Source organism: Podarcis raffonei, chromosome 4 (genome assembly GCF_027172205.1).
Source record: "Podarcis raffonei isolate rPodRaf1 chromosome 4, rPodRaf1.pri, whole genome shotgun sequence".
NCBI classification, from domain to species: domain Eukaryota; kingdom Metazoa; phylum Chordata; class Lepidosauria; order Squamata; family Lacertidae; genus Podarcis; species Podarcis raffonei.
Genome location: NC_070605.1, coordinates 69748624 through 69773074, shown reverse-complemented (window position 1 = coordinate 69773074; position 24451 = coordinate 69748624). Strand labels below are relative to the sequence as shown.

At 44.0% G+C, this 24451-nt stretch overlaps 2 protein-coding genes across 6 annotated transcripts in view; one reads left to right on the top strand and one right to left on the bottom strand.

Moving 5' to 3' along the window:
* TBL1X (transducin beta like 1 X-linked) overlaps positions 1-4584 on the top strand; it is a 128850-nt gene extending 124266 nt beyond the window's left edge. For all 5 annotated transcript variants that reach the window (XM_053387258.1, XM_053387259.1, XM_053387260.1 and 2 more), the window contains 2 exons: positions 1291-1392; positions 2036-4584. In XM_053387258.1, the coding sequence (XP_053243233.1) occupies positions 1291-1392; positions 2036-2062 (129 nt within the window). In that variant the 3' untranslated portion in view covers positions 2063-4584. The remainder of the gene's footprint in view (positions 1-1290; positions 1393-2035) is intronic.
* Positions 4585-5844: 1260 nt separating this feature from the next.
* GPR143 (G protein-coupled receptor 143) lies at positions 5845-24193 on the bottom strand. Its single transcript, XM_053387256.1, has 9 exons — positions 23935-24193; positions 20119-20228; positions 17530-17624; positions 16984-17076; positions 15484-15593; positions 14564-14672; positions 13523-13640; positions 10834-11074; positions 5845-6024 (listed from the first exon to the last, which is right to left on the bottom strand). The coding sequence occupies exons 1-9, from the start codon at positions 24182-24184 to the stop codon at positions 5945-5947; spliced, it is 1206 nt and encodes a 401-aa protein (XP_053243231.1). The 5' UTR covers positions 24185-24193; the 3' UTR covers positions 5845-5944.
* Between the last annotated feature and the right edge of the window lie 258 nt (positions 24194-24451).

Here is a 24451-nt window from a genome sequence, read left to right as displayed (position 1 = left end):
TGTTAAAAGCTGAGAAACAGCTGCCTCTGCATACAAAGTTATGTGTGCTCTCTTTTACACACACACACACACACACACACACACACACACCCCAAACAAACAGCTATGAGCCTTAGAAAGAGGCCTGCGTGTCCTTGGCATTTGTTGACACAACTCTTAGGAAGATTCCGATGATCTTACCCAGTGATACCGTCTAGAAGTTATACATCAGGGACGGATCCATGTAGAACCCTATGTGACAGAATCCATTTCTGCCCCTAAAGGAGGACAGGAAGCAGATATATTATGGGTTAGGAAAAGATGTTTCATCTTGGAAAATCTGCCATTGCTCTTCCACCATGAACCGAGTGGGGAGGGCAACGTAGAAGCATGTGGGCACAGCACTCATTCCCAGCTTCATAAACCATAGTTGCATCTGAACCAGGGCATTATATTCTCCATATATTTGGAATATAATGCCCTGGTTCAGATGTAACTATGGTTTATGAAGCTGGAAATGAGCTGTGCCTGCATGTTTCTATGCTGACTCTCCCCCTCCCCAATATCCTGGATTTGACCTTTTCATTGTCAACAGCAGCGCCAGGGAGCACACTCTCAGGGGTAATTGTCTGAGTTCACATGCCAGTGGTGCATAGCTGTCAACGTTTCCCTTTTTTTAAGGGAATGTTAGGGAAGCTTTTAATGTTTGATGTATTACTGTATTTTAATATTTGGTTGGAAGCTGCCCAGAGTGGCTGGGGAAGCCCAGCCAGATGGGCAGGGTATAAATAATAAATTATTATTATTATTATTATTGGATTCCTCGCAAGAAAAGGGAAAAGTTTACAGCTATGCAGTGGTGGGGTGGAGCCTGTGGCAGAAGTAGGCGGGGCAATGGATTTGTCTCTTATCTTACCTCTACCTTTCAAACCATGCAAAAGCCTGAGGTTTACCGGTATGCACACACACTCAACCCCGGAAAGCAAAATGCATTGTTGCAGCCCAAGGAAACATTCCAGTAAGGCAAAACCTCTCAAGGAGGACCTGCACAAGAGCCAGTGAGAGATGTGGCATGGAAAGAGAGGGCGGTGTGTGTGTGTGCGCGCGCGCGCACGCAGCCTGAGAGTCGAGTCTCAAGGACCAGATAGGGCTGCATTTGGGCCTGAAGTTTCGAGCTCTCGATCCAAGCATAGTTCACATGTATTTCTTAGAAACCTTGGGGAAACACACACACACAATGCAGAGCAAGAAATATCTGCTGCCTGAATAATAATGATGGTAGTGATGATTTGTTTATTATTATTTTTGTAGAATGGAACTCTAGTACATAGCTACAGAGGCACTGGGGGAATATTTGAAGTCTGCTGGAATGCTAAAGGAGACAAAGTGGGGGCTAGTGCATCAGATGGATCGGTGAGTCTTTTCAGACTTCATTTTCAGTGATTGTTCCTATCCCATAAATGAGCATAGTTCCCATGTTGTTAAAACTGTCCTCCCCCCATGATAAGATTAGAGATCTGTGAATTAGTGAGCAGTATCCAGAGTCATTTAAGTGCACTCACATCTCCATATGTACTCTGAGCAAGGAACACCATTTGGTCTTATTTCATCCTTTTGAAACATCCTGCAGAGCTTTTTGTAGCTGGGAGACTTAACAGATCCATGAAGTACCCTTTAATATCTTAGCTTAAGCTCTCGATGGTGTTTTATAACAGATGGCAGAAGCAGTGATATGTAAGAATGCTGCTACTCTGTTGTATGCGTTCTCCAAGGACCAAATGGACTCTCAAGATTATTGCATTATTTCACATGCTGAGGATCCTTCTCATGAGTGTGTGTTTTAGGAGCATACGTTTGCTTCTCCAGCATGCAGAGAGGACCTGTAACTGGGTGATTGTGCAAACTGAACCTTTCCGATTGTGATACCTTTCCCTTGTTCAATATTCCCTGCTTGATTGCCCAGATAGCACAATTACTACCATGCAATTACGAGTGAACAATATTAAGATATCCGAACAATGTTTTTGATCGTTTTCCACCTCTCTCTGCCTTCTAGGTTTGTGTTCTAGACCTGCGAAAGTAAATGTTTTAGAAGAAAATTTGCAAATGGACCAGCATTGAATGTGTGGGTAGAAGCACTCTTCAAAACTATTTTTTAACATCTCTAGAACTGCAAGAACAGGGGGAAACAAACAGAAACTGGGCGGGGGGGGACCCCAGAGTGTACAACAAAGGCAACTCTCCCAGGCGGCAGAAGCCTGCAAAATGTTTTGTCCATAGCCTTCACCGTGGAGTTAAGACACAATCACGTAGGGGGAGGGGTTGGGGATGGTTTCCACCTGGAACCTTCAGCCTTTGGAAGCAAGAGGCCACCACCGGCTAAGACCCCGTAGCGTTTGGTTTGGGTCTCTGAGAACTCGCTCTGATGGCTGCAGAAAAGAAGAGGAAAAGCTGTGCCAAAAATGATAATAATAATAATTAAAAAAAAGAAAACCTATAAAGCAAAATGCTTTGATAAACCAAAATGGGGAGAGAGAGAGAGAGAGGGAAAAAAAAGAATCCTCCTCCATGTCGTCTTGTATTTTTTTCCCTTCCAATCTGGACACTACCGTTGCTCTCCCAAAGGACATTCAAAGACCAGTTTGTACTGATGACACACACAACTTTGTAATCACAACACTTTCTATTTTCTAGACTACTTTTATTTGTTCAATGGGTTTCCCCCCTCCCCACCCCCCCTTTCAGCTGGAATATGATAGCCTTTGAGGATCACAGGCATAGTAGGTTTGAACTGAATTTCTTTTCTTTCTTTATTGTGCCCATGTTTTTGTTCGTCTGTTTTGTTTTGCTTTTTTCCGTTGGTGCCCGCCGAAAATGCAGCCAGGTGGGCAAAATGAAAAGTTTTAACAGACTTTTTCTCTCCCCTTCTTTCTGCTCCCCCCCCCACCTGCCTCTTCCGCTCTTGTCTCTTCTCTCCCAGCTTCTTCTTTCTCTTAATACTTCCACGCTTCAGATCTTAGGGTCTCAAGGGCACTTTCAACAAATTGTGTAATAAGTGCTTTATGTAAGAATGCAATGCCGGGAACGCTTTTTACAGGAGAAAGATGACTTTTTAGGAAAAGAAAGAACCCAGTGTATTTTTGGAAAAAAAAGAGAAGTATTTTTTATGTTAAAACACAATTTTAGAAGCTTAAAATCTCTACCAGATGTAGACTGGATTGTGTTACTCATTCAGAACAAAAAACCCCCAATTTGAATGGAATCTGATACAGATTTAAAGATGCAGTATCCCTTTTATTTCCTCATGAAAGGCGATTTGCTAAAACAAAGAAACAAAAAAGAAACCAGGCATTGCTTCTCTTGTAAAATATAATCTTATTAAAGGGGGGGGGAAATATCTTGCATGTTTTTAATTTAATTGACAAGTCTTAGTGATGTCAATTATGTCACATTATTTCAGAAGGTTAGAGTTTTAAAAATAGATACTTCTTTTCTGAGTCATATATCCAGATAACTCTCAACATTAAAAAAAAAAATTCCCACATTTCTTGCAGAAAATATTTCCACGTTGAATAATGCCCAATTCTGCCATTTTATTCAAAATGGGTAATTGTTTTTATTTTTATTCTGAGTAATAAGTCTAGTGTTTCACAGAGTGTAGAGAAAACTTTGCTATTTGCTGACTATTTCTGTTTACAAATACTGCTAAGTTGGGGAGATCTGCAGTGGGTTCACTTTTTTAAACTGCTGCTCAACTGCCCAAGGTATTAAATAGCTGCAAACCGACCCCTATTTAACTAGCAGTAAGTCCCATTTAACCCAGTGGGACTTGTATCTGAGTAATGTAGACATGCATAGGATTGCACTGTAATAAGATTAGACTGGTTTAAGCCAACAAATAGCTTTTGGAATTTTGAAAGAGCTAATCCTTTCTCCACAAACATTTCTGACATATTACATAAATTGCCTCTGGAGACACTTAGCACCCTGAATTGACCAGCAAGCTGCCAGGGAGAGAGGGATACTGCATCTTTAACTTGGTATACACTGGGTTCCTTATATGGGGCCTCAAAAAGCCCAGTATTTCTAGGGTTCAATGCATATTAGTCCCCCAAGACATATATGAGATTGCATTTTTATTTTTTATTTTAAAAACTAACTTTAGAGCCAAGTGAAGTGCACTTTGTCAAATGTAAGGGTTGTTTTTTTGTGGGGGGGTGTTCTACTTTGTCCTTGTTTCATTCTCTTGTTTTCTTTTTTGCCTTCTAAAAAAATGCGGTTCTTTGTCAATTGCAGAATTGTTACTTCAGCCACTCACGGATTAAGTCTGAATTCTGGCTTCTGAAGTTTTATTGTCTGTGTCAGACTTGAAGCCGGGCTTGGTTCTCATTTCAGCATTTCCCCGGGTTCTGTTGAATCAACATCTCCCCTCACCCCGTTTTGTCTGTACACCCACTCCCCTCTTATAAACACACACACATACACACAAACCCGCACTCTCTTTCAGCAAATCACCTTGTGTGTTGTAGTTTGTTTGTTTCAAGGAGAGAATCAACAGATCATATTCAGTGTCTTGAATAAATTGCTATATTTTGATATTAGAAATCTCTGTGTGAGTTGTTTCTCATTCTTCCTGTGCCATTAACATTTGCCTATTTCCTTAGGTGCACTGTGGCTTCTTCCTTCGACTTTCCAAGGCCATTGGCCATGCTTTTGGGCGCTGTTGGGGATTGTAGTTGAGGAACATTTGGTGGACCAGAGATAGCCCACAGCTGCTGTTCAGGCTCCAAAAAGGCTGACAGAACCTGCTTAGCTTGTCATTTTTAAAGGGACAGAGCAAATAATATTTACCAGCCAAGATTTCATAATTCTGAAGGTACCATTGGGAATGATTCACATGCAGAAATTCACCATTTGGTGAATTAATAATGCAAAAGGTGAACTTTTCAGTGATGAGCTGTGCTTGAGATGATGGGTTATATATCTAGTCCTACTTGGGAGTAGACACATTGAATTTAATGGCCATGACTAACTTGGGTCCATTTATTTCAGAAGGTCTACTCTGCCCATCACTTAGCTGGATAGTACCCTATGTCAGAATACGAGAAAGCTGTCGCTATGGTGTTTGAGCAGCAATGGTGGTTGTAAACCTGCGGCTCATTGCTTGATTTTGCTGTCATTATAAGGTATAATCTCCAAATAAAATAAAAATAAATATTTTCCTCTAACTAAAACAATTAACTGAAAAAATCAATTAAGTGTGTAAACACAACAGGAGTGTGTAGACAGGGCTGCCCTTCAATGTTAGAGTCTGGCCAGTTCAGTTGTCAGGAAACAGCAAAAACCTTTTCCCACATCAAGGTGATTGACCCATTGGAAGAGGAATCAACAGTTTATAGTGTGTCACAAGGATGGAAAGGAATAGCAAGGAACACATTTTCAATCTCTGAAAGGTCTACTAAATAGTGTCATTTGGTCTGTAGGGTTTCTGTGGGTGTCTTGTTAGAATTAACCAAGGTAAGCAAAGGAAAATTAGTAAAAATAAGAAAGCTTTGTGATACTTTTTCAGTATTCATGTTGTGTGTGTATATGTGTGTATATATATCTGTATATAGATCTACACCCACCCACACCATGACATTTGGGACCTTTTACACATCCCAGCAATGTTTAGAGGCAAAAATAAAGCATGGTGGTGGTTTTGTGGATAGGAATGTTTTAACACTTGCTACTGAATCTGAACATGGTTCAGGCTCATGTTCAGAATTAGTTATGTGCTTTTGCAGACTGAGGACTAGAAAGCCGTCAAAAGTCAGTCAAGGGAAGCGTGATCAGGCTTGTGGGGGAGATGCTGGCAAATCTGAATTTCAAAGGAGGAAGACTTGCTTGTCACTCCATGCTAGACTTTTTTGGGGGGAGTGGGTGTCAGGATGTCCTCCAGCTCCTCTCCACAGACCGTTTCCAATTATTCAACATCAGCATCATTACCATCTAATTCATGGGCTCCACTTGAGATATGGATTTCAATTGTGCTAGCATCAGAACCTAGCGAGACAAAAAGAGAGAGAGATCTCTCATTACATTCTGAGAGGGAGAGGGATGGCTGAAGAAACTGGTCTGTCTCTTGCTGGCTAAAAAAAATGAAGGAAACTTACAGCACAAAACTTGCATTTAACCCTACAGAGCAGGAATTTTGCTGTATAAGTGTGTCAAACCACACAGTATTTTGACTGGACATCTATGGAGGCACAGTGACTCTTGCTTTAGTGTGGACTGCTATGTATTGTATTATAGAAACTGTATTTTCAAGATGATTGTGTTGTTCCATGAGGCATTAGGGAGATGTTGGGTAGCTTATCAGGTGTAGGAGTCAGGAAGTCTGGAGAAAGAATTGTTGGTGGCTTGAGCAAAGATGTTAAAACTAGGAAAGACCTCATGACCGGGAATAAAGCTTGTGACATTTCCACAGAAAATACAGAATTTAGTTGAGCTCTTATGCCTGAAAGGCTTCCATTCATTTTTTTTCTTTTAATGCCAAAGCAGCTGCTGCATAGAAGTGTTTGATGTTTTCCCTGGTCACACTGAGAGTTGATGGCTGAACGTATTTGCTGCTCATTGCCATCAACAGTTCTGAATCTATAGCGCCTATGAAATGTTTAGTAGTAGATATTTTTTTATGAGTGCGACAGCAAGCTTAGGGCAAAGGTGAGCAGAGTTGTGCACAATTTTTAAAAATGTATGGGGGGTGTGACATTCTAACTAAAGGCCTCTAAAAATATCTCCCCAATATCTACTTGAAGTCCAATCAAAACTGATGCGAACAAGCCAGAGACTAGCGACAAACTACATGTGAGCCTCTTGTGAGGCTTGTTGCCCATGCCCCATAGGACTGTGTGTCTGTTTTCTCTCTCTCCACTTCTAGCACAATATTTGGTTTATTACATTTCTAACTCACGCTTCAGCACGTCTCAATCCAGGCACTAATGGACCGGGGGGGGGGGATCTGCTTTCTTTTAACAAAGCCCTTTCTTCTGAGCTAGAGAGAAGACCAAGTATGTTCTGTTGCTCGTTATTAATAGCAGATGCTGACATATCAAGTCTTTGTTCTTGCGACTAGAGAGGGGCCTGTGCTGAATTATAGTACTTTAGCTGTCTCTTTAAGTATCAAAGAAATTTGAACTGGGATATGTATCTGAACTGTGTGTGCCTTAGGAACACAGGCAGCTGAATGCTTGGTAGGGACATGGGTGAGGGCCTTCCTGGTGGCTGCTCCCGGACTTTGGAACTCCCTAAAGATGTTAGGCTGGCTCCCTCCTTGTCCTTTTGTTGGCAGGTGAAGACCACCTTATTCCAACAAGCTTTTGGGAACTGCTTTTAATGAGGGCTAGTGCCATGGAGTTCTTACTGTAATTATCTGTATGTTTTGAATAATGTGTACACACAAACACACACAAAATTCTATTGATATTTAGGTGTTTTTTTAAATGATTCCCTCATTTTTAGCTGTTCATATTTTATCTGTAATCTGCCTTGAGTCCCTGTCAGGGATAAAGGTGGAGTCTAATGAAGTTCAGCCGGAACTCAGTTCTGGCACCTCCCGGGTGGGTGCCATTGCCATTGTAAGAGAAGTTCCAGCACCTCTTTTTCTAGAAAAATAGTACTGATAATATAATTATATTGAGTCCCATCCAGTTCAGTAGACTTAGGACAGATCTCCAATGTTTCAGACAGGAGTCATTTGTAGTCCTGTCTGAGGTAATGAGAGCCTTCTGCTTGCTTTTTCCACAGCCTACTGTTCGTTTACCTGCCATGTTTTTATTAGAATAGTATAATTATTCCCGTTTGCCCTGAAAAAATCTGAATGCCAGGAATCATGGGGCGTGAATTTTATTTTATTTTTAAGCATTCACAATTTGATGCTGGAACATAGTGGCCATGGACTGTGTGTGCTCAGGCCTTCAAGCCCTCTTCCAAGAATAGGTTTGTGTAAGAAAAATTGCTTGTGGCTGACAGTACCATGGAGGCTCTTGCCTCATCAAAACTGTGTCTCCTTCTGTCCACTGAATTTCAGGCTCGTTCCCCACCTCTCTTGCAGAACCCTTCTTCTATCTAGATCTGGGTAGTAGTGCTCATGACTGGCATCCCTGAAACTGCTTCTTTAAACCTACTTCTGAGTAGACATGCATAGGCCTGTTTTGGAACAGACGTTGTTTAAATGTTCTCCCACTGTGATAGCACAACAAGAATTTCCAAACCATTTCTGTTGCCAGAGTTTATTTCAAGCCACATTAATATAGCTCACATATAACATAGCCCAGGTTAGAAGGTACAGTGGTACCTCAGGTTAAGTACTTAATTCGTTCCGGAGGTCCGTTCTTAACCTGAAACTGTTCTTAACCTGGGGCCTCCTGTTGCCTCCGGAACCCGATTTCTGTTCTCATCCTGAAGCAAAGTTCTTAACCTGAAGCACTATTTCTGGGTTAGCGGAGTCTGTAACCTGAAGTGTATGTAACCTGAAGCATATGTAACCTGAGGTACCACTGTACATAAGAATTGGGATTGGGCCAATGGCCCATCTAGTCCAGCATCCAGTGGCTGCCTAGATGCTTGTGCAAAACTCACCAGCAGCACCCAACCACAAGAGCACTCTCCCCTTATGCAGTTTGCAACAACTGGCATTCAGAAGCATACTGTATTTGGCATGGCCAGTCAGAAATAAGATTAGAAAAACAAGTAGGCGTCATAAGCCTTGTGCTCGACTTGTCTCCATTCCCAATCATGTGCTCTTGCCAAGGCAAGAAATTGAAACAACTATCTGACATCACAAAGACCAGCCACCTTTGGCCCGTTTCACAGTGGGGTTCATTGGGTTTGTTTGCTTAGTTAAATGTTAAGGGTTTGCATTGCTCAGTTGGATGCTGGATCTCTCGTGTGCCTGGCAGTTTCCGTTCAAGAATTCTTCAGAAATCTTGACCCACTAAGCCAGGCCTTTGCCTGTGTAAACAGAAAGGGATGATTATGTTCTAACGTTTACGTGATGGAGTGAGGGAATGGAACGACACATTTAAAAAACACAAGTGGGTGGTTGTTCTTTTCCTTCGTTAAAAAGGATGGCAAAATAGCATCTTAAGTGTTTGGATGTTTTATTTTCTAAATGTTAACCACCTTCCAGAACCAATGCTACATCAGCAGCAAAAGGCTGGTAAGGAGAGACTAGGTAGGTGTACAGCTACAACTCTCACACTGTATCTACAGAATGATCGGCTCTCACCTTGCCCCACCTGATGTCCTCCTGATGTTTTGGACTGTACTTCCCATCATCCCGAACCACTGGCTGGGGCCCATGGGAGCCATAGCTCAAAGTATGCAGAAGACACACCACATTGGTAAAGGCTGGTCTATACTCTTGTGTGCAAAAAAACTTGAAGCAGGATGCTTTTTCTAGCCCTGCTAATATTGTACCTTGAAACAAGTGATTGGGAGGGATTCTAGATGGGTTTGAACCATGAGATCTACCACAGGCAAGGTGTCCTTTGCCACACAAACAGGGTTCAGGTAGTGCAACAGCTGTGTTTGACTTCCACCGTATGTAACGACACAACTTAGGATGTGTGTTTATAGCCATTTATGCATCTACCACCCCCTTCCTTTTAAGGTAGAAAGGCTGAGGCAAGCACTTGGGAAGACAGACTTACAATAGCGAGGTCTCAAGGAGTCCAACCTCAGGGGAAAGTTTGAACCAGCCCCTAGGCAAATCAGGCCTGCAAGTCTTGCCTTAAAGCAGCACTGATCCCCACTACAGCCATCGCAGAGTGTTTTGGGTTTCTTTAGTTCTGCTTAAACAGAGTTGACAGAGTTGACTTTAGTTCTGCTTAAACAGAGTTGAAGGAAAAATAGGATTCAAATTGCGCAGAATACGTAGCTAAAAGTTGACTGGAAGATCCCCAATACAAATCCGGCTAGAAGAGTAAATTGCATGTGTTTCTGACGTAATATTTTGAATCCAAATATTGGGCGTTCCTTTTCATGTTGCTGTAGCTCTCTTCCCTGAGAAGGTGCTATGCTTTCTGCAAGCCAACTATGTCAACAGACATCTTCACAATGGTGCAAAAGCATGTCAAGAAGCACAGAACAGGGTTGAGTACAGTAATATAAAAACGTTCTCCTTCGTTGGGAAAAGAATAAATGCCAAAGTTGGCTCAAGAAAGCAAGCTCTTCTGCATGCTACAAGAGAAAGGCCAAAACTGAGGCTCAAACTACAATGCTGGAGGTATTTCTAATAAAACACAGCAACGTTACAATCTCAGCTAACCAGGAAAGCCACTAGGGTTACAGGGTTCCGTAATATATTTATTAAACAAAATCATGTACCGTAAGATATACAAGTTGTAGGAGACAAGAAAGCAAAGTATGCCAAAAGAAACTACAATGCTAATAAGTTCTGAACATCACAGGAACCGTCTGACAGCGGTATTCTTGTGCACTGTTTGTCAAAAAGTTTACTTCTCTCATTTTTTTTTACTCCCACATTGCTTCTCTCTCTAGCAAGGGAGTCTTGATGAGTGGAAAGATAGTACAAGAAAAAAAGTGAGGTACTGGTGAGCAAGGGGAAGGATGAACTCTCATTCACAATCGCACATTCTCCAATCACACATTCATGTACACCTCTTAATTCCACTTTGTGTTGACTGGCAGCTGAATAGGTGAATCAGCAGTGTTGAAATATGATCTATGCAACATGCATGCCTTCCAACAAGAGGAGTGCAAGGGAGAAGCAGCCCTGTGGTGGTACAAGTTACCAGCCCTGGTAGACGGGAGAGTTCCTAGGTGGCCTCTCATCACTGCCAAGGTTACCTTCAGACAGCATGCTTAAGGTTTCATCCGCCTGATGGTTTGGCTCCGCTGTCGTGTTCTTTGAGTCGGGGAAATTCACAGAGTTTCCACTTGGCAAGCCGTAAGCATTTTCAGCAGCTGTTGACGTGGACATCGATTCCCATGGTATTTCGCTTTTTCTCCAGCGCAGGTCCAACTTCCAGCCCGTCCATCCGTAGAAAGCCAGTGTAAAAAGGAAGCCCTGCATTGGATTCAGTACTCCCTAAAGGACCAAAAAGCAGAGCGAGAATCAACATGGCCATGGGTAATGAAGAACCATGGTCCTTTTAAAAGAATTCATTCAGTTTTAATTATTTACACATCACATTTCAGTATGAGAACCTCCCAAGGCAGCATACAGTGGTACCTTGGTTCTCAAACACCTTGGTACTTGAACAACTTGGAGCCCAAACACTGCAAATCCAGAAGTAAGTGTTACGGTTTGTGAAAATTTTTCAGAAGCTGAACGTGATCCATTTTGAGTGTTACACTTCCGACACCACACTTCCATTTTGAGTGTTATTCTGAGGTCTGTCTGTTTTTGCTGTTTATTTTGCATTTTAGTTTTTGCAGCTTTTTTGTTTTGTTTTTGTGACTGTGTGGAACCCAGTTCAGCTACTGATTGACTGTGTGACTGCAGTACATTGATTATTGCTTTCATTTTACGGATCAATGGTCTCGTTAGATAGTAAATTTCATGTTAAATTGCTGTTTTAGGGGTTGTTTTTAAAAGTATGGAATGGATTAATCCATGCGCGCCTTGGTTTTGGAATGCTTTGGTTTTGGAACAGACTTCCGGAACGGATTAAGTTTGAGAGAGGAGTTTGGCAAAACTCCTGGGAAAATTAATGATAACTCTTGTCCCCTTCACTTACTACGGAAATAAAAGTATAATTTCTCTGAGCAATCCTCAGGTGTGCAGCACAGCCACCTTCAGCCTTTGCTTTGGGAAGGGGGGCTCCTCTCCCGACTCCTACCTAAATGAAGAAGATGGAACAAGAATAATACCTAAAGACTCTTCCAGCCCTGTTTGAACATTTCCCTCTTGCATGTGGGGGAGATGGTGGAGCTACACTAACTGACCCATCCATGCACTGAGGGGATCAGACATCTGTAGTGGTGACTCTGCTCTGCATATAGGTACCTGATAACAGAAGCATTTTCAAATGGAGATGGGCTAGGATGAGGAGTGGAGAGGAAGGAGGCTCTCCCACAGCAGAAGTTCCAATGGAGACACTGTGACTGGGACGAGCCTGCGTGTCTCACCAGCGTACCTGAGAGTGAGTCGGGACATGCAAAAGTGCTCCTTCGTTGAACTTGGCATTATTGCACATTGGAAACAAAAGGTATGTACAGTGGTACCTCAGAAGTTGAACGGAATCCGTTCCAGAAGTCCGTTTGACTTCCAAAACGTTCAGAAACCAAGGCACAGCTTCTGATTGGCTGCAGGAAGCTCCAGGTCAGACATTCGGGTTCCAAAGAGCGTTCAAAAACCAGAACAATCACTTCCGGTTTTCGGGAGCCAAAACGTTTGAGTCCCAAGGCATTTGAAAACCGAGATACGACTGTATTAAGAATTGTTTTGAAGGAGCATTCAAGGTTGCTCCCTTCAGCATTCTATACATTTGTTGGTGTGAGGAAGTATTAGTTACTGGTTAGCAGGAAGGCAAAACTAAAAAAAAAGCAGCCCTGGCTGTGAAGCTATGTATACACACTTGCCTGGAAGTAAAGCCCACTGACCTCGGTAGGACTGATTTCAGATGTAAACATAATTATGATGGAATGACACTGTAGCTCAGTGCTAGAGCATCTGTTTTCCATGCAGAAAGTCCCAAGTTCAATCTTGTATCTCCAGCATTCCCCTGCCTGAAACCCTGGAGTCTGCACGTTTGCTTATTTATTATTATTACTACTGCTACACATGTGGGCAAAGAGACACACAACACTCCCTAGGAAAAAAATAGGACAGCACACTAGAGTGGTCATGAGATTTCCAGCAAAGTCACACTGCTGTGTTGTGGGGAAGAGAGAGGAAGAGAAAGTAGAAAGAAGGAAGTTAAACATGAGATACTGGGCAGAAAAATTAAAAAAGGGGGAGAAGGCAGACAAAAGAGTGTAATTTCACAGCCGTACAAGGAAATGAATGACATAAAGGGCTCTAAAGAGCAAAGAAAGTAATGGAAGCTCTGCCATGTTGAGGGAAGAGGGAGACAGTGGAAGGAGGAACAGGAAGCCAATGATGAAAAGTAACACTAGGCAAGAGAAGGACATGGATCGCTCCAGGTGAGGAGAGAGAGATGCTGAGACTTCAGGAGAAAGTGACAGGGCTGATTAGAAACCAACTCTGCCATGACTCAGTAACCTGGTATTGATCATTATCAACAAGCCTGTATGGATAAAAAAAAGTACACAAGCAATTTAAAATGTTCTCTTGACAGTTAATTACTACCTGTATTGTAGACGCCTGCAGCCAAAAGAAAAGAAAAATAAAGTGGTGGGCACTTCTGTCAATTCAGTGAACTTCTAAACATCACTTCCTGCACTGTCCTCAGCAGGATAATTCTGTCGCTGCCCCACCCTGCAGGTCTCTGGGGACTCCTTTCCTGTTGGATGGCCACCTTGCCAATGACACTCATTTAGGAAGCCCTAAAAAGCATTGCTAAGCCCTTACCATTATGATCCACGTGATCAGTGCAGCGTTCCGGACGTGTTTCAAGGGGCTTCCGTTGATATCTGGCTGCATTTCCAGGTAGAATAGGAGGCCCTCATTGATGATATTTGATGACCAGCTGATAACAGGCACCAAGAGAAGAAGGCAGAGATATGGATCACTTGGTGCATGTCCTTTGTTTTCAAAGCACAGCTGTACTCATTTGCAGAAAGAGCTTGGAGAGTTCCCTTTGAATGCTAATTTTCAAAGCCGGTGGCATAAAAGAAGAATAATGCATGTACAAAATCTCCCTGCCTTGGAATCCCTTTGTGCAGCCTGAGGCAGAGAAACCAATCTAAAATGAAATTTTAACATGCCAATCTCCTGTAGGCTTGTCAGTTGCGGAATTTAATTTTGGTCATTTGGATTCGTACCATAGTATACTGGGCTGTGGTGTAGAGGGAGGAGCAGGGGAGAGAACCCTCATTGCTGAAGGCACCATAAAGAGGAAAATTATAAGTAGCTGTTAGCAGCAGCAACATATAAAGGGCAGGGATGGAAAACCTTCATCCTGAGGGTAACATTCTCTTCTCGGGAACCTTCGGCAACAGGTGGGCACAGCCATAGGTAAGAGTCGGCACAGCAACAAACAGAAATGTAACTTTCTCATTTGATTAGTTTCTAAATTTCACCCCGCCACACAACCTCTGCCCTGCATCCAGGCAAGGAAAGAGGCATTTTCAGAGTTCAGTCAGACATGCCATCCAGGCAAAAGCACTCAGGATGTGAAGCAGAGGCAGTGGAGAAGGAGGGTAGCTTGGGAAGAATTCAAAGGGTCAGGCAGAGAGGTCTGGAGGGATACATTTGCCCCCTGAGCCTGAGGTTCCCCACCCCTGTATAAAGAGAGGGAGCACGTGCGCACACACCTGGGTCAAAATTTCAGATAAACAAAACTGACTTTTTAAAATGTGGAGCTGATGCAACATCAGCCTTTGCATTTGCCCGCACAATATCGTTAAAAGAAACTATTCCATTAAGCGGGAGGGCGGAAATGTGTCTTACCAAATAACGACCACCAGCATGATTTTGAAAAAGCGAACTTTGATCTCTGTCCCCAGGCGCCTTTCATTCTCTGTATAGATCCCTTGTCGTCCCTTCAGTAAGGATGCAACTGGAAAGGAGAAATAAAATGCATTGGACACACCGTGAGATAAAGCCCAGCGATTTTAAGGTCAGCAGTGAAGATCAATGGCACATCCCACTAGGTTGTTTCTCTTGTCCAACCCCCGTTAAAATGCTACTGGTTTCAAAAGGGCTTACACAGGATAGTTGGGCCCAAACTTTAACGTCACTAATGTAATCTGTTCCTAAGATTGGCACTATGCAACAGCAGCAGTAATAGCCAGGCAGAAGTATATGGTCGGTCTGCTAAAAAAAACCATCTCATGGCCCCCCAGATGTTGTTGGAACCAAAGCCCAGCAGCAGAAGCCAGCATGGCCAATCGTCAGGGATGATGAAAGTTGCAGTCCAACAACATCTGGAGAGTACCAGGTTCCCTCTAAGGAAGATAAAATAATGGGCAGATTTGAGTCCTGTGAGCTGAAGCCCTGGGCACGGACTTCTCCCCTTCTCCTCCTCTGCATACCCCCTGAAGTTGGCTCATTTTGGGGGGTTGGGAGAACCTTTGGAAGAACACATATAGGGAAGGGGGGTCACTCCATCTGGCATTCCAAAATGCTTGCCCTGGCAGAATGATCATCTTAGCATGATGCTGAATCCCTCCCAAAGTTTTCTGAAAGTTTCTGGGTATGGAGGTGTAATCTATTCAGGAAGTCACCTTTTGATTCATAGAAGTTCTCAATTCTCTCCTTCTGATTACCTGCGTCCCTTGATTAAAAAAGGAACCATGATCCGTTAAGACACGTTCCTAATACTTGTTTTTCATTCACATGCGCAAATTCCGTGCCATCTGGAATCTTACCAGCGGTGACTGTCCTGCTGAAAAGGACTGGGTTCGCCACCAGAACAAGCACCAATGGAACGTAGGTCGTGACGTAATGTGGAATCGCATGCTCCAGACCATTTTCGCAACTGAAGGGGCGGGGGAGAAAAATGGGCAGTGAACAGATTTTATTTCTCATTCCCTTCCTCCAAGATTAGAGCTCCCTCATACATGTAGCGGTCCTCACTTAGGATTCCCAAAGGGCTTCCTGCCTTGCCAGAAACACAGGGGAATAATTGTGATGTGAGCATCCACATGTATATCTATGTCTGTCCCATGTTCAGACAGTATGATAGCTTTTACTACTTCCACTTTCACATTACAGCACAAAAAAACCCCCACTGTACTATATTTTTTCATCTATTTGGGGGGGCCTCAAAATTTAGAAAATGGGGGGTGAGCTTTTGGGGGGATTATTTGGGGCGAAGATGCCAAAAATCGCTCACCTGCCAGAACACGGCACACAACCGCTCGCATCGCTTACAATTGCCGCTTGAAATCTCGGGCTCACACTTCGTTCCGACGGGTGAGCAATTTTTGGCATCTTCCCCCCCAAAACAATCAAGCAGCCAATTGCCAATTAAAAACTCAGGCTCGCGCTTTGTTTCAGCAGGTGAGTGATTTTTGGCATTAGCCGCTTGATTGTTGGGGGGGGGAATCACGAAAATCGCTCACCCACCAGAACACAGCACACAACCACTGGTGTCGCAGCTGCCTGATCGCCGCCATTAGCCCTCCTGCTTGCCGCTGCAGCAGTCAATAGACAGCTGCCCTTGTTGCAGAAAGCGGGAGCATGATTGGTGGCTGCTGGTGGTGATCGGGGAGCTGATAGGTGGTTTCTGCGACGTGAGCGGTTGTGTGCTGCATTCTGGCGGGTGAGCAATTTTCGGCATCCCCGCCGAACAATCAAGCGGCTTACAACCTCAGGCTTGCGCCAAAAAACAATTTGCATGTCCCCCCTCAGCACTACCCGTGTATAAGACAAGATTAAATTTCGAACCTCATTTTGGGGTCAAAAAAGCTTGTCTTATACAGTACATGGAAAAATACGGTATTTACCTCAGAACATCTGGTTTGGACCCTCAAGGTTTTAATTTAGCCAGCTCCGATATTAAAGCAAAGGGTTTTTTTTTTCCAATTATTCTTCACATGCATTGCAAAGACAGTGTAGGCAGAGTCCCTAAGAAATCTCCTATCCGTATGACCAGAACCAGGCTTGTTTGGCTTCTGAAAGGTGTCTACGCCACATGCAACTTGGTCCACATTACATACCGAACTCATTTTCCCAGATGCACGTGGACTTCACACCAACAGAGAGCCGAGGTCGCAGAGCTGGCTTTCAGCTGGTGGACTCCTTAATAAGCCTAGGCCTAAGCAACTGCCTGAACCTGACAAACCTACGCCATCTGCCATGTCCAACTGAATTCATTAAAACATTGAGTGAATCATAGAAGTAAAGCTAAACAACTTAAAGGTTACCTAGAAACTGAAGGGTAGTATAGCATCGCAATTCCCTCCACGCACAGCAGGATCGCCAGGCCCCACGTCATCATGTGATACAACACAATTGTACTAGAAATACATGGAAAGCCAAAGGTTTGGACGTCAGAAATTGCTTCAGCATTACACACATCATGTGTTCCTCCCTTTTAACGGTGAGGTCAACGGTTTGGGAAACAATGAGGTTTGGTAAGGAGTTTGACTCAAATCTTGCAGCTCAGCTCTTGGAATGTTGTGTGCGTGTGTGTATTAACTACAAACAACTGACGTTTGGGAAACTTCAATGGAGAAATCAACACGCTGCAGGAAAACTGAGGAGAGCAAAAGTCATTTGAGTTGCTAGCAAAGAATATTCAAAGGTAGTCATGACTCATGAGGTAAACCCAGGCTAGTGTTAGGCAAGCTTTCATCCAAAAAAGGTAACAATGGCAGATCAGATCGGGATGCATATTGAGGCATGAACAAAAACATAATGCTGAAAATATTGCCCTATTTTTAAAGTGTGGTTTTATTTAACGTTATTACCTCATCCCTGCCGATCTTCTAACAACCAAGTAGGAATCTACAGCATAGCAAAACAGCCACCAAAAGCCAGCACTGTACAAGAGTTGGATCCACATCTGTGGGGGGAAAGGGAAAAAAGAGGATGGATTTGTATTTCATAGCTGCAGAGAGTAACAGACAACTTAATGTGACACTTAAACTTGAAAAGTTACATCCAAATATGTGTACGTCAAAGTCATTGAGTGCCAGTATTAGCCCTAGGCTCGGTTCTTGTGTGTACGATTTGATCAGTTGCCTCCCACAAATGTTACACATGTAAAACGTAATTTGACTTCAGACTCTCCCTCCCCTAGGAAAGGACATCTGAGAACATAAAAGGCTTGTCAAATGCTACAAGTAAAGCAAGGCTTTCTGAGGTTGGTTCTCACCACTCCCGCTATACTGCCCGCTCGTGATAAACCTGCCAGTGTCAAATGGAGAGCAAACCAATGTGGGGGGGGGGTAGAAATGAAATCAGCACATAAATGCATGCAATGGCAGCAGCTGGAGAAACTAGCCACAACTTCAGAAATGGCTGCTGTCTATTTGCACAGCCAAATTCAGAGTACTGGGCTATCACTCTGACGGCAAAAGTGTTGGTCACCCCGAGAAAGGTATCGATCCAATGGGTGGATGGGGAACCCGTGGCCCTCCAGATCTTCCAGAACCACAACTCACATCACCCCAGACCATTAGCCATACTGGCCAGGGTTGATGGGTATTGGAGTCCAACAACATCCAGAGGACCACAGGTCTCCCATCTTTGCCTTAGCTTAAAGACAAGAGTGGCCCTGATATAAAAATGGAACAGGCAGGCATCAACTTCCATACTTGGTTCTCATCCCGCTAGGAATATGCATGAGGAACCTGCCTATCTAAAGTACGGCATTTTGTATGGAGTAAAATATTATTACATGAATCACTTTGATAAGAAATGGCTATTTCTTGCTGCACCAAAAAGGGGAGAAAAAAGCTGTGAGAAAAGGATTATCCGCATTGTAAACTCTGCTGCGTATATTCCTCGTGAAAGGCCGATGGAAACATGGAATGTGCAGGTTTCAATCAAGCTAATTCCATGGCATTTATCTGTAGATAATTCACATTTTTTCCCACAACTAGACCCTAGATAAGTGATCTTTCATGTCTGTGTTTACAAGTTCGAACATTCTTCCCTGCAAGAGCTGGAATTCTGCTGCATTCTTTCCCCTTTAAATTGGTCCAGCAACCTTTATTATTCTACCTTTACTTTCTCTTCAGCTCCTGGAGTTCTGGGTGTTTAGGCTCCATTGAGCTTTCAGTTATTTGTCTCCTCTCTTAATTAGTCATTATCCCCAGTGGCAATTGCTGAGTTTACCTGCAGAAAAGCCACAATTAAAAATCATGCTTCTTGCAACTCTGAAAAGTCAAAGGTTTTCCCCTACTCAGCCCTGATTCCAAAAGATCCATTTCACCTTTTTAAAAAAATGCTGGTTACTCAAAGCAAAGACTGCTAACTAGTTGAAGAAACTATGCAACACAATCCTATGCATGTTTATTTAGAAGATTCACTGTGCTCAAGGTGGCTTACTCCTGGGTAAATGTGCACAGGACTGCAATTGATGGATTGCATTTTCAACAACAATATTTAAATCATTATTTTGGGGGAAAATCTCAAAATTTATTATGAGAAGGAAGACTATCTTTTATCAATTCCCCGCTTTTTATGCCCTATACTGAGAGCACATCAGAACTAAACTGGCAATGTGGGTTGGGCAGAAGATGCGAGGGGGTATTTTTAAAAATTTCCCTCCCATCGAAGAGAGAAATTTATTGCACCGGGTCCATCTGGAGCTGGTGTAAAGTTGAGCCTTTGATGGCAGCACAAGTCAAACAGCATTAAGTGTGCTCCTTCCCTGCACCACCTACCTTCTTCCCACAATTCCACACCATTTTAGTCATTCCATTAGCGTATCTTCGCTGGCAGCTCGGCCAACCTTTCTAGTAGGTTTCCCACAGTGGGTGCCTCACGGTGGCAGTGCAGTACCTCAACTGCCAACCACAAAGCACAAATCCACCCCAGCTCACGTATTTGATTTTCCCCCTCGGGTGACTCAACCATTTTGAAAAGGTATTGAGAAATGCTCAAGACCCTCAGGCAAGAGGATTTTATGGTATCACTTTTGAGGCTTTCCATTTTGTAAGTTCGCTGCAACTGATCCCAGTTTGCCAACAGACTAAAAAGTTCTTGCAGCAGTTGGGAGTGCCTTCCGTGGAACCAGTTCAGAGTCACTTCTTTGTTATTAAAAACACTTCATCTAGGCTCCTGAGGCCTTGCTAGCACTCTTCCCTAACACAGTTAATGGCACAGATCCACAGACTGTCGGATTAGATAAGAGATCCCTGTGTGGGAATTCCCACTCAGCCATGACACCCACCGGCTGATTTTGAGCCAGTCGCTTGCTTTCGGCCTAACTCACCTTGCAGGATTTTGCAATAAGCCCAGCACATGCTGCCCTGACCTCCACAAATGAAAGCCAGAATACAAATGTGATAAACCAGTTTGCGTGGACTGTGGCCACATCTGTTACCTACCGCACTTCCTACACAGAAGGCAGCAGGCCAAACATCCGTCCCATTCACCACAGATATGTTTGCTACGAAGTCTGGGAACCCCAACCAGACAGTTGATCTGAAGATGACACCTAAGGAGGAGGAGGAAAAATCCATGTTAATGTGCTGTGACTCTAGCAATTTCTATGCTCACCTTGTTTATGCAAATGTTTTCCCAAACCCGGGCATCATGTTGACCACTGAGCCCAGGAGGCTGGACTAGATAAGGTACTGGCTTGATCCAGCAGGGCTTCTTCTTAATAATTAAGGGAGGACTGAGACTTCCATTCTCTTCGTGTGGTGATATAATAACAGCTTTGCATGGTGATATAATAAATATACCAGTTCACAGCGTAAGTGAAGGGATTGTTCCCAGCAAGATGCAATGGACGCTGTCATGCTATGTGATCCAGCATGCTCCATCCTTAGAAAGGAGTCAAAGGTAAGGGCATGAAGTTCCCAGAGTTATTGAATCACATGCTCGCCTTCCCAGTCTTCAAACTGCCGTCATGTGAGTGACCAGTGATCAGACTTACGGATTTCATTCATGAATTGAGACAATTCAGGGATTAAAAGCTCAGCTGTTTCAGCCAAATCCTACTACGGTATGCCTGAGGTGCTGAAGTTGCTGTGGTCTAGCTTTTTTGCCTTTGTGCTTTCTTATCTAGATGCCTGCTCTCGAATTATTATCACGCTACTCATGTGTTAAAGAAGATGGGAGCAGAAAGGAGGAGAGTGTCATTTTCTAGCAGAACGTACACTGTAGCTAAACATTTGCATTACAGTATACACAGTATACAGGATGCACAGTATTTACAAATACAAGTCCAAACATTACAGGTGGTGGTGGTGGATTAGGAAAAAGGGGCACAGCGTGTGTGAACTGGTCATTAGTCTCTGGTCATCTGCATTTTTGCTAGTACATATACAAAGCAATCCTAAGAACATTTGCTCAGAAGTAGGTCTCATCAAGTTCAATGGTATTTGCTCCTTGGTAGGATTGTAGCCTTAGCAATTATAACCAGTCATCAAGCAGGATTCGGCTCCAAATGAATTATCATTTTGAGATTTTTTTATTTGTAGGGCAGAGAAAAGGCAATAATGGTATATGGACAATGTATAAGTACGCAAGTTTCTTTTCTTTCTTTTTTAAAAGTTAAACCACTCTCATCATTTATTAAGTTAAAAAGCACCAATTGAAAGCACTTATCAGATATTTCATGTCGAGGCCTAAGCTCTTCCTCCATCACAAACTCAAATCTGGTTGCAATTTTTGAAAAAAGGATCCTGACTTTGAAAAAGGGATTCAGCATTTAGGGAATTCCAAGATGCAGGATAGAGACATGTTCTGGGCGGGCTAAAGACCTCAGGGGATCCCACACTGACATTTGGCAGATCTCTCCTCTCCTAAGGTTCCCTTCTTGCTATCCTAAGAGGGGGGATGAGGGGCAGGGCTGGCTGCCCCAGTGTTGGTAGAGAGGGTGCACAGGGGGACGGAATGTGGGTGTCAAGGGGCCATGGTGATCCAGCCAAGGATGAGGAGGGAACCATCATAAAGGGTCGCCTTGGTCAGGACTGGGTCCCCTGTCACGGCGTGGTAATACAGGGCACCAGAGAACACCCCCATGCCCAGGGACAGGATGCTGCCAGAAATCATGGATAGCAGCAGTGGGGCTCTGCCAGGAGGAACAGGCTGTGGAGGAAGTGGTATTTGTTTGGCTGTCTTGTAGAGCTCTTTTAAGTAGTCATCTTGGTCACTCTGACGGAAACCATGAGCCCTGTAGGCAGTCGCCCAGACCACCACAGCCCCGCTCAGCGTTCTGAGATGTCGGAAAAATGCCCCGGCACCCGCAACCATTCTTATCCCCAACGTGAAAATGTATCAATCCCGTATGCAAGTTTCTTTGCACTGAGTGCTGTCGATCTGTAAGAGAGCAACTGGATTCACACAAAGTGCAAAACTGAATTTGAAAACTATGGAACCTGAAATCAGAATGGAAAACTACTATTTGAAATGGATTTTCAATTCTGATTTGGTGGGTAAGTGCAAACCACAGCTTGCCAATTTCGATGTAATGGCAAAGCAAGCCACAATTTGATGTTATTGTCTGAACTAAACCATTAACCTCTTTCTATTCTGTCAGTGCAGTTCATTCCTTTTGGACAAATCAGGTACATTATTGCAACTGCCCAGAAGGCTCAGTACATGAAGCAGAGGTCAACTGGGGTTTGCCACTGAATGTCATCTCAACAGGGAGCTATACCCTTTCACAACTTCCTACTGAGCTAACCTGTCCTATACAGTTTCATTGTTTTTCATTCATGCTTAGCTGCTTTGGAAGCTTTTTTTTTTTTGGCTGAAAATGTAGCTTCATGTCTATTTCATAGAATCACAGAATTGTATACTTGGAAGGAGCTCCAAGGGTCATCTAGTCCAACCCCCTGCAATGGAGGAATCTCAGCTAAAGCATCCATGACAGATGGCCATCCAACCTCTGCTTAGAAACCTCCAAGGAAGGAGAGTCCACCACCTCTTGTGGGAGTCTGTTCCACTGTCCAACAGCTTTTACTGTCAGAAAGTTCCTGATGTTAAGTTGGAATCTCCTTTCTTGTTGCTTGAATTCATTGGTTTGAGTCCTAGTTTGCTGCATTTATGACATTTAAAGCCATCTCAGTGTACATCTAAAAATATGTAAAGTATTTTTTCAAATACATGCACTATTTCTTCCATTAAGATATTGCTATGCAATTAACAAATGACTGTTAACACCCCACTATTTTTTTCCTATAAGTTAACATCAATTGCATTAATTTTCTCCCTGGTGTTATATATTCTTGTATAATATCAGAACAAACACTATTTTTTTACTTGGAGTGGAGGGATGGACAACCAAGAGTAGGGCTTTAAAATTTCATCTGTACAAGTAGACTTGGTGGCCACTAAACTACAATTTAACGTCAGTCATGTAGCTCAGTGATGGAGCGGCGGTTTTAGTTTTTGATCCTGACATGAGGTGGTAGAGGGGATTTAACCTCTTGCTAACTTGCGCAGGCTGGATCTGTATCATGCCCCTGGCCCCCACTGCTTCACCTGCAATTTACACTGGCAAAAAAGTCCCTTGTCTTTCAATTGTCCATTTGGAAAAATAAAAGTAGACAGGGTATCATAAGAATCCTACAACCAGGTACATTCTTGGACACTTGTGCAAGTGGCCAGAAGGCTGACCACATGAGGCAGAGGTCAATTTGGGTTTGCCACTGAATGTAGTCTCAACAGGGAGCTATAGTTGGAAGGGACCACGCAGGAAATCTAATCCAAACCCCCTGCAATGCAGGAAACTTTTGCTCAACATGGGGCTCAAATCCACAACACTGAGATTTAAGTTATCTCAGTCTGTTTGGCATAGGACTCTTTTGTCTCAGGATCGCGAGCCCCACTTCGTGCAAAAGATTCCTGCACTGCAGGGGGTGGGACTAGATGACCCCCGACCCAACTCCGCAATTCTATGAAATAGGATTTGAAGGGAACAGAAGTTATGTAATTGGGGAAGGAACCTGATGATCATCTAGTCCAATGCAGGACTATGCAGCTGTCCCATACGGGGATGGAGACGGAATCTGAACCATCCCTCCAAGTCTGCAACCCTATCGATGCCCCAAGCGACAGGTTGCCAATGCAAAAGTCGTCCGTCGCCCTTTCTCTCCCCCCCCCAGCAAAAACCCCCACCACGCGGTGAAGAGGTCTCCTTGCAAAGCAAGCAGGGGGCGACCCTGGCCAGCAGCGCGTGGCCTCCTTACCTAAAGCGCCCAGCATGTCGCAGGCGGAGATGAGGAGCAGGATGGTGGAGGACGAGGACGCCGCCGCCTTGGGCACCTTCCTGGCGCCTTGGCCCCTCTTGGGCAGCAGCTGCAGGGCGCTGAGCGCCAGGCCGGCCGAGGCGCTGCCCAGGCAAACCCCGCAGAAGACCTGCGGCTGGAAAGCGAGCAGCAGCTGCGAGGCCGCGTCCCGGTTGGGGCAGCAGAAGGTCTCCAGCCTCGGAGAGGCCATGAGGGGCGAGCGAGGGAGGAGCGGCGGGCCCGACGGCAGCCAAGCACCCAAAGCAGCCTCCTCTCGCCGCTTCAGGAGGCTTTTTGCTTCATGTTTCTCCCGCCGAGCTGAATGCAGAGAGTCACGGGGTGGCTGGGTCAGGCGGCGGCATCGCTGGCGCTGCTGCGAAGGCTAAATCCCCTGCAGCGGCCAGGCCCAGCCTGGCGGGGCGGAGATCAGAGCAGCCGCGCGAGCGGGCCTTAATCCGAAGCGGGGCTCTTTTGCACC

Excerpts from the sequence above, each read along its gene's own strand:
- GPR143 (XM_053387256.1), bottom strand. The coding sequence starts at position 24,184 with ATGGCCTCTCCGAGGCTGGAGACCTTCTGCTGCCCCAACCGGGACGCG. Across the intron at positions 20,229-23,934 it reads CGACATGCTGGGCGCTTTAG|GTGTCATCTTCAGATCAACT; the intron begins GTAAGGAGGCCA and ends CCTCCTCCTTAG. Across the intron at positions 13,641-14,563 it reads ATGCTGGTGGTCGTTATTTG|CTGGTCATCAAATATCATCA; the intron begins GTAAGACACATT and ends GCCTGTTATCAG.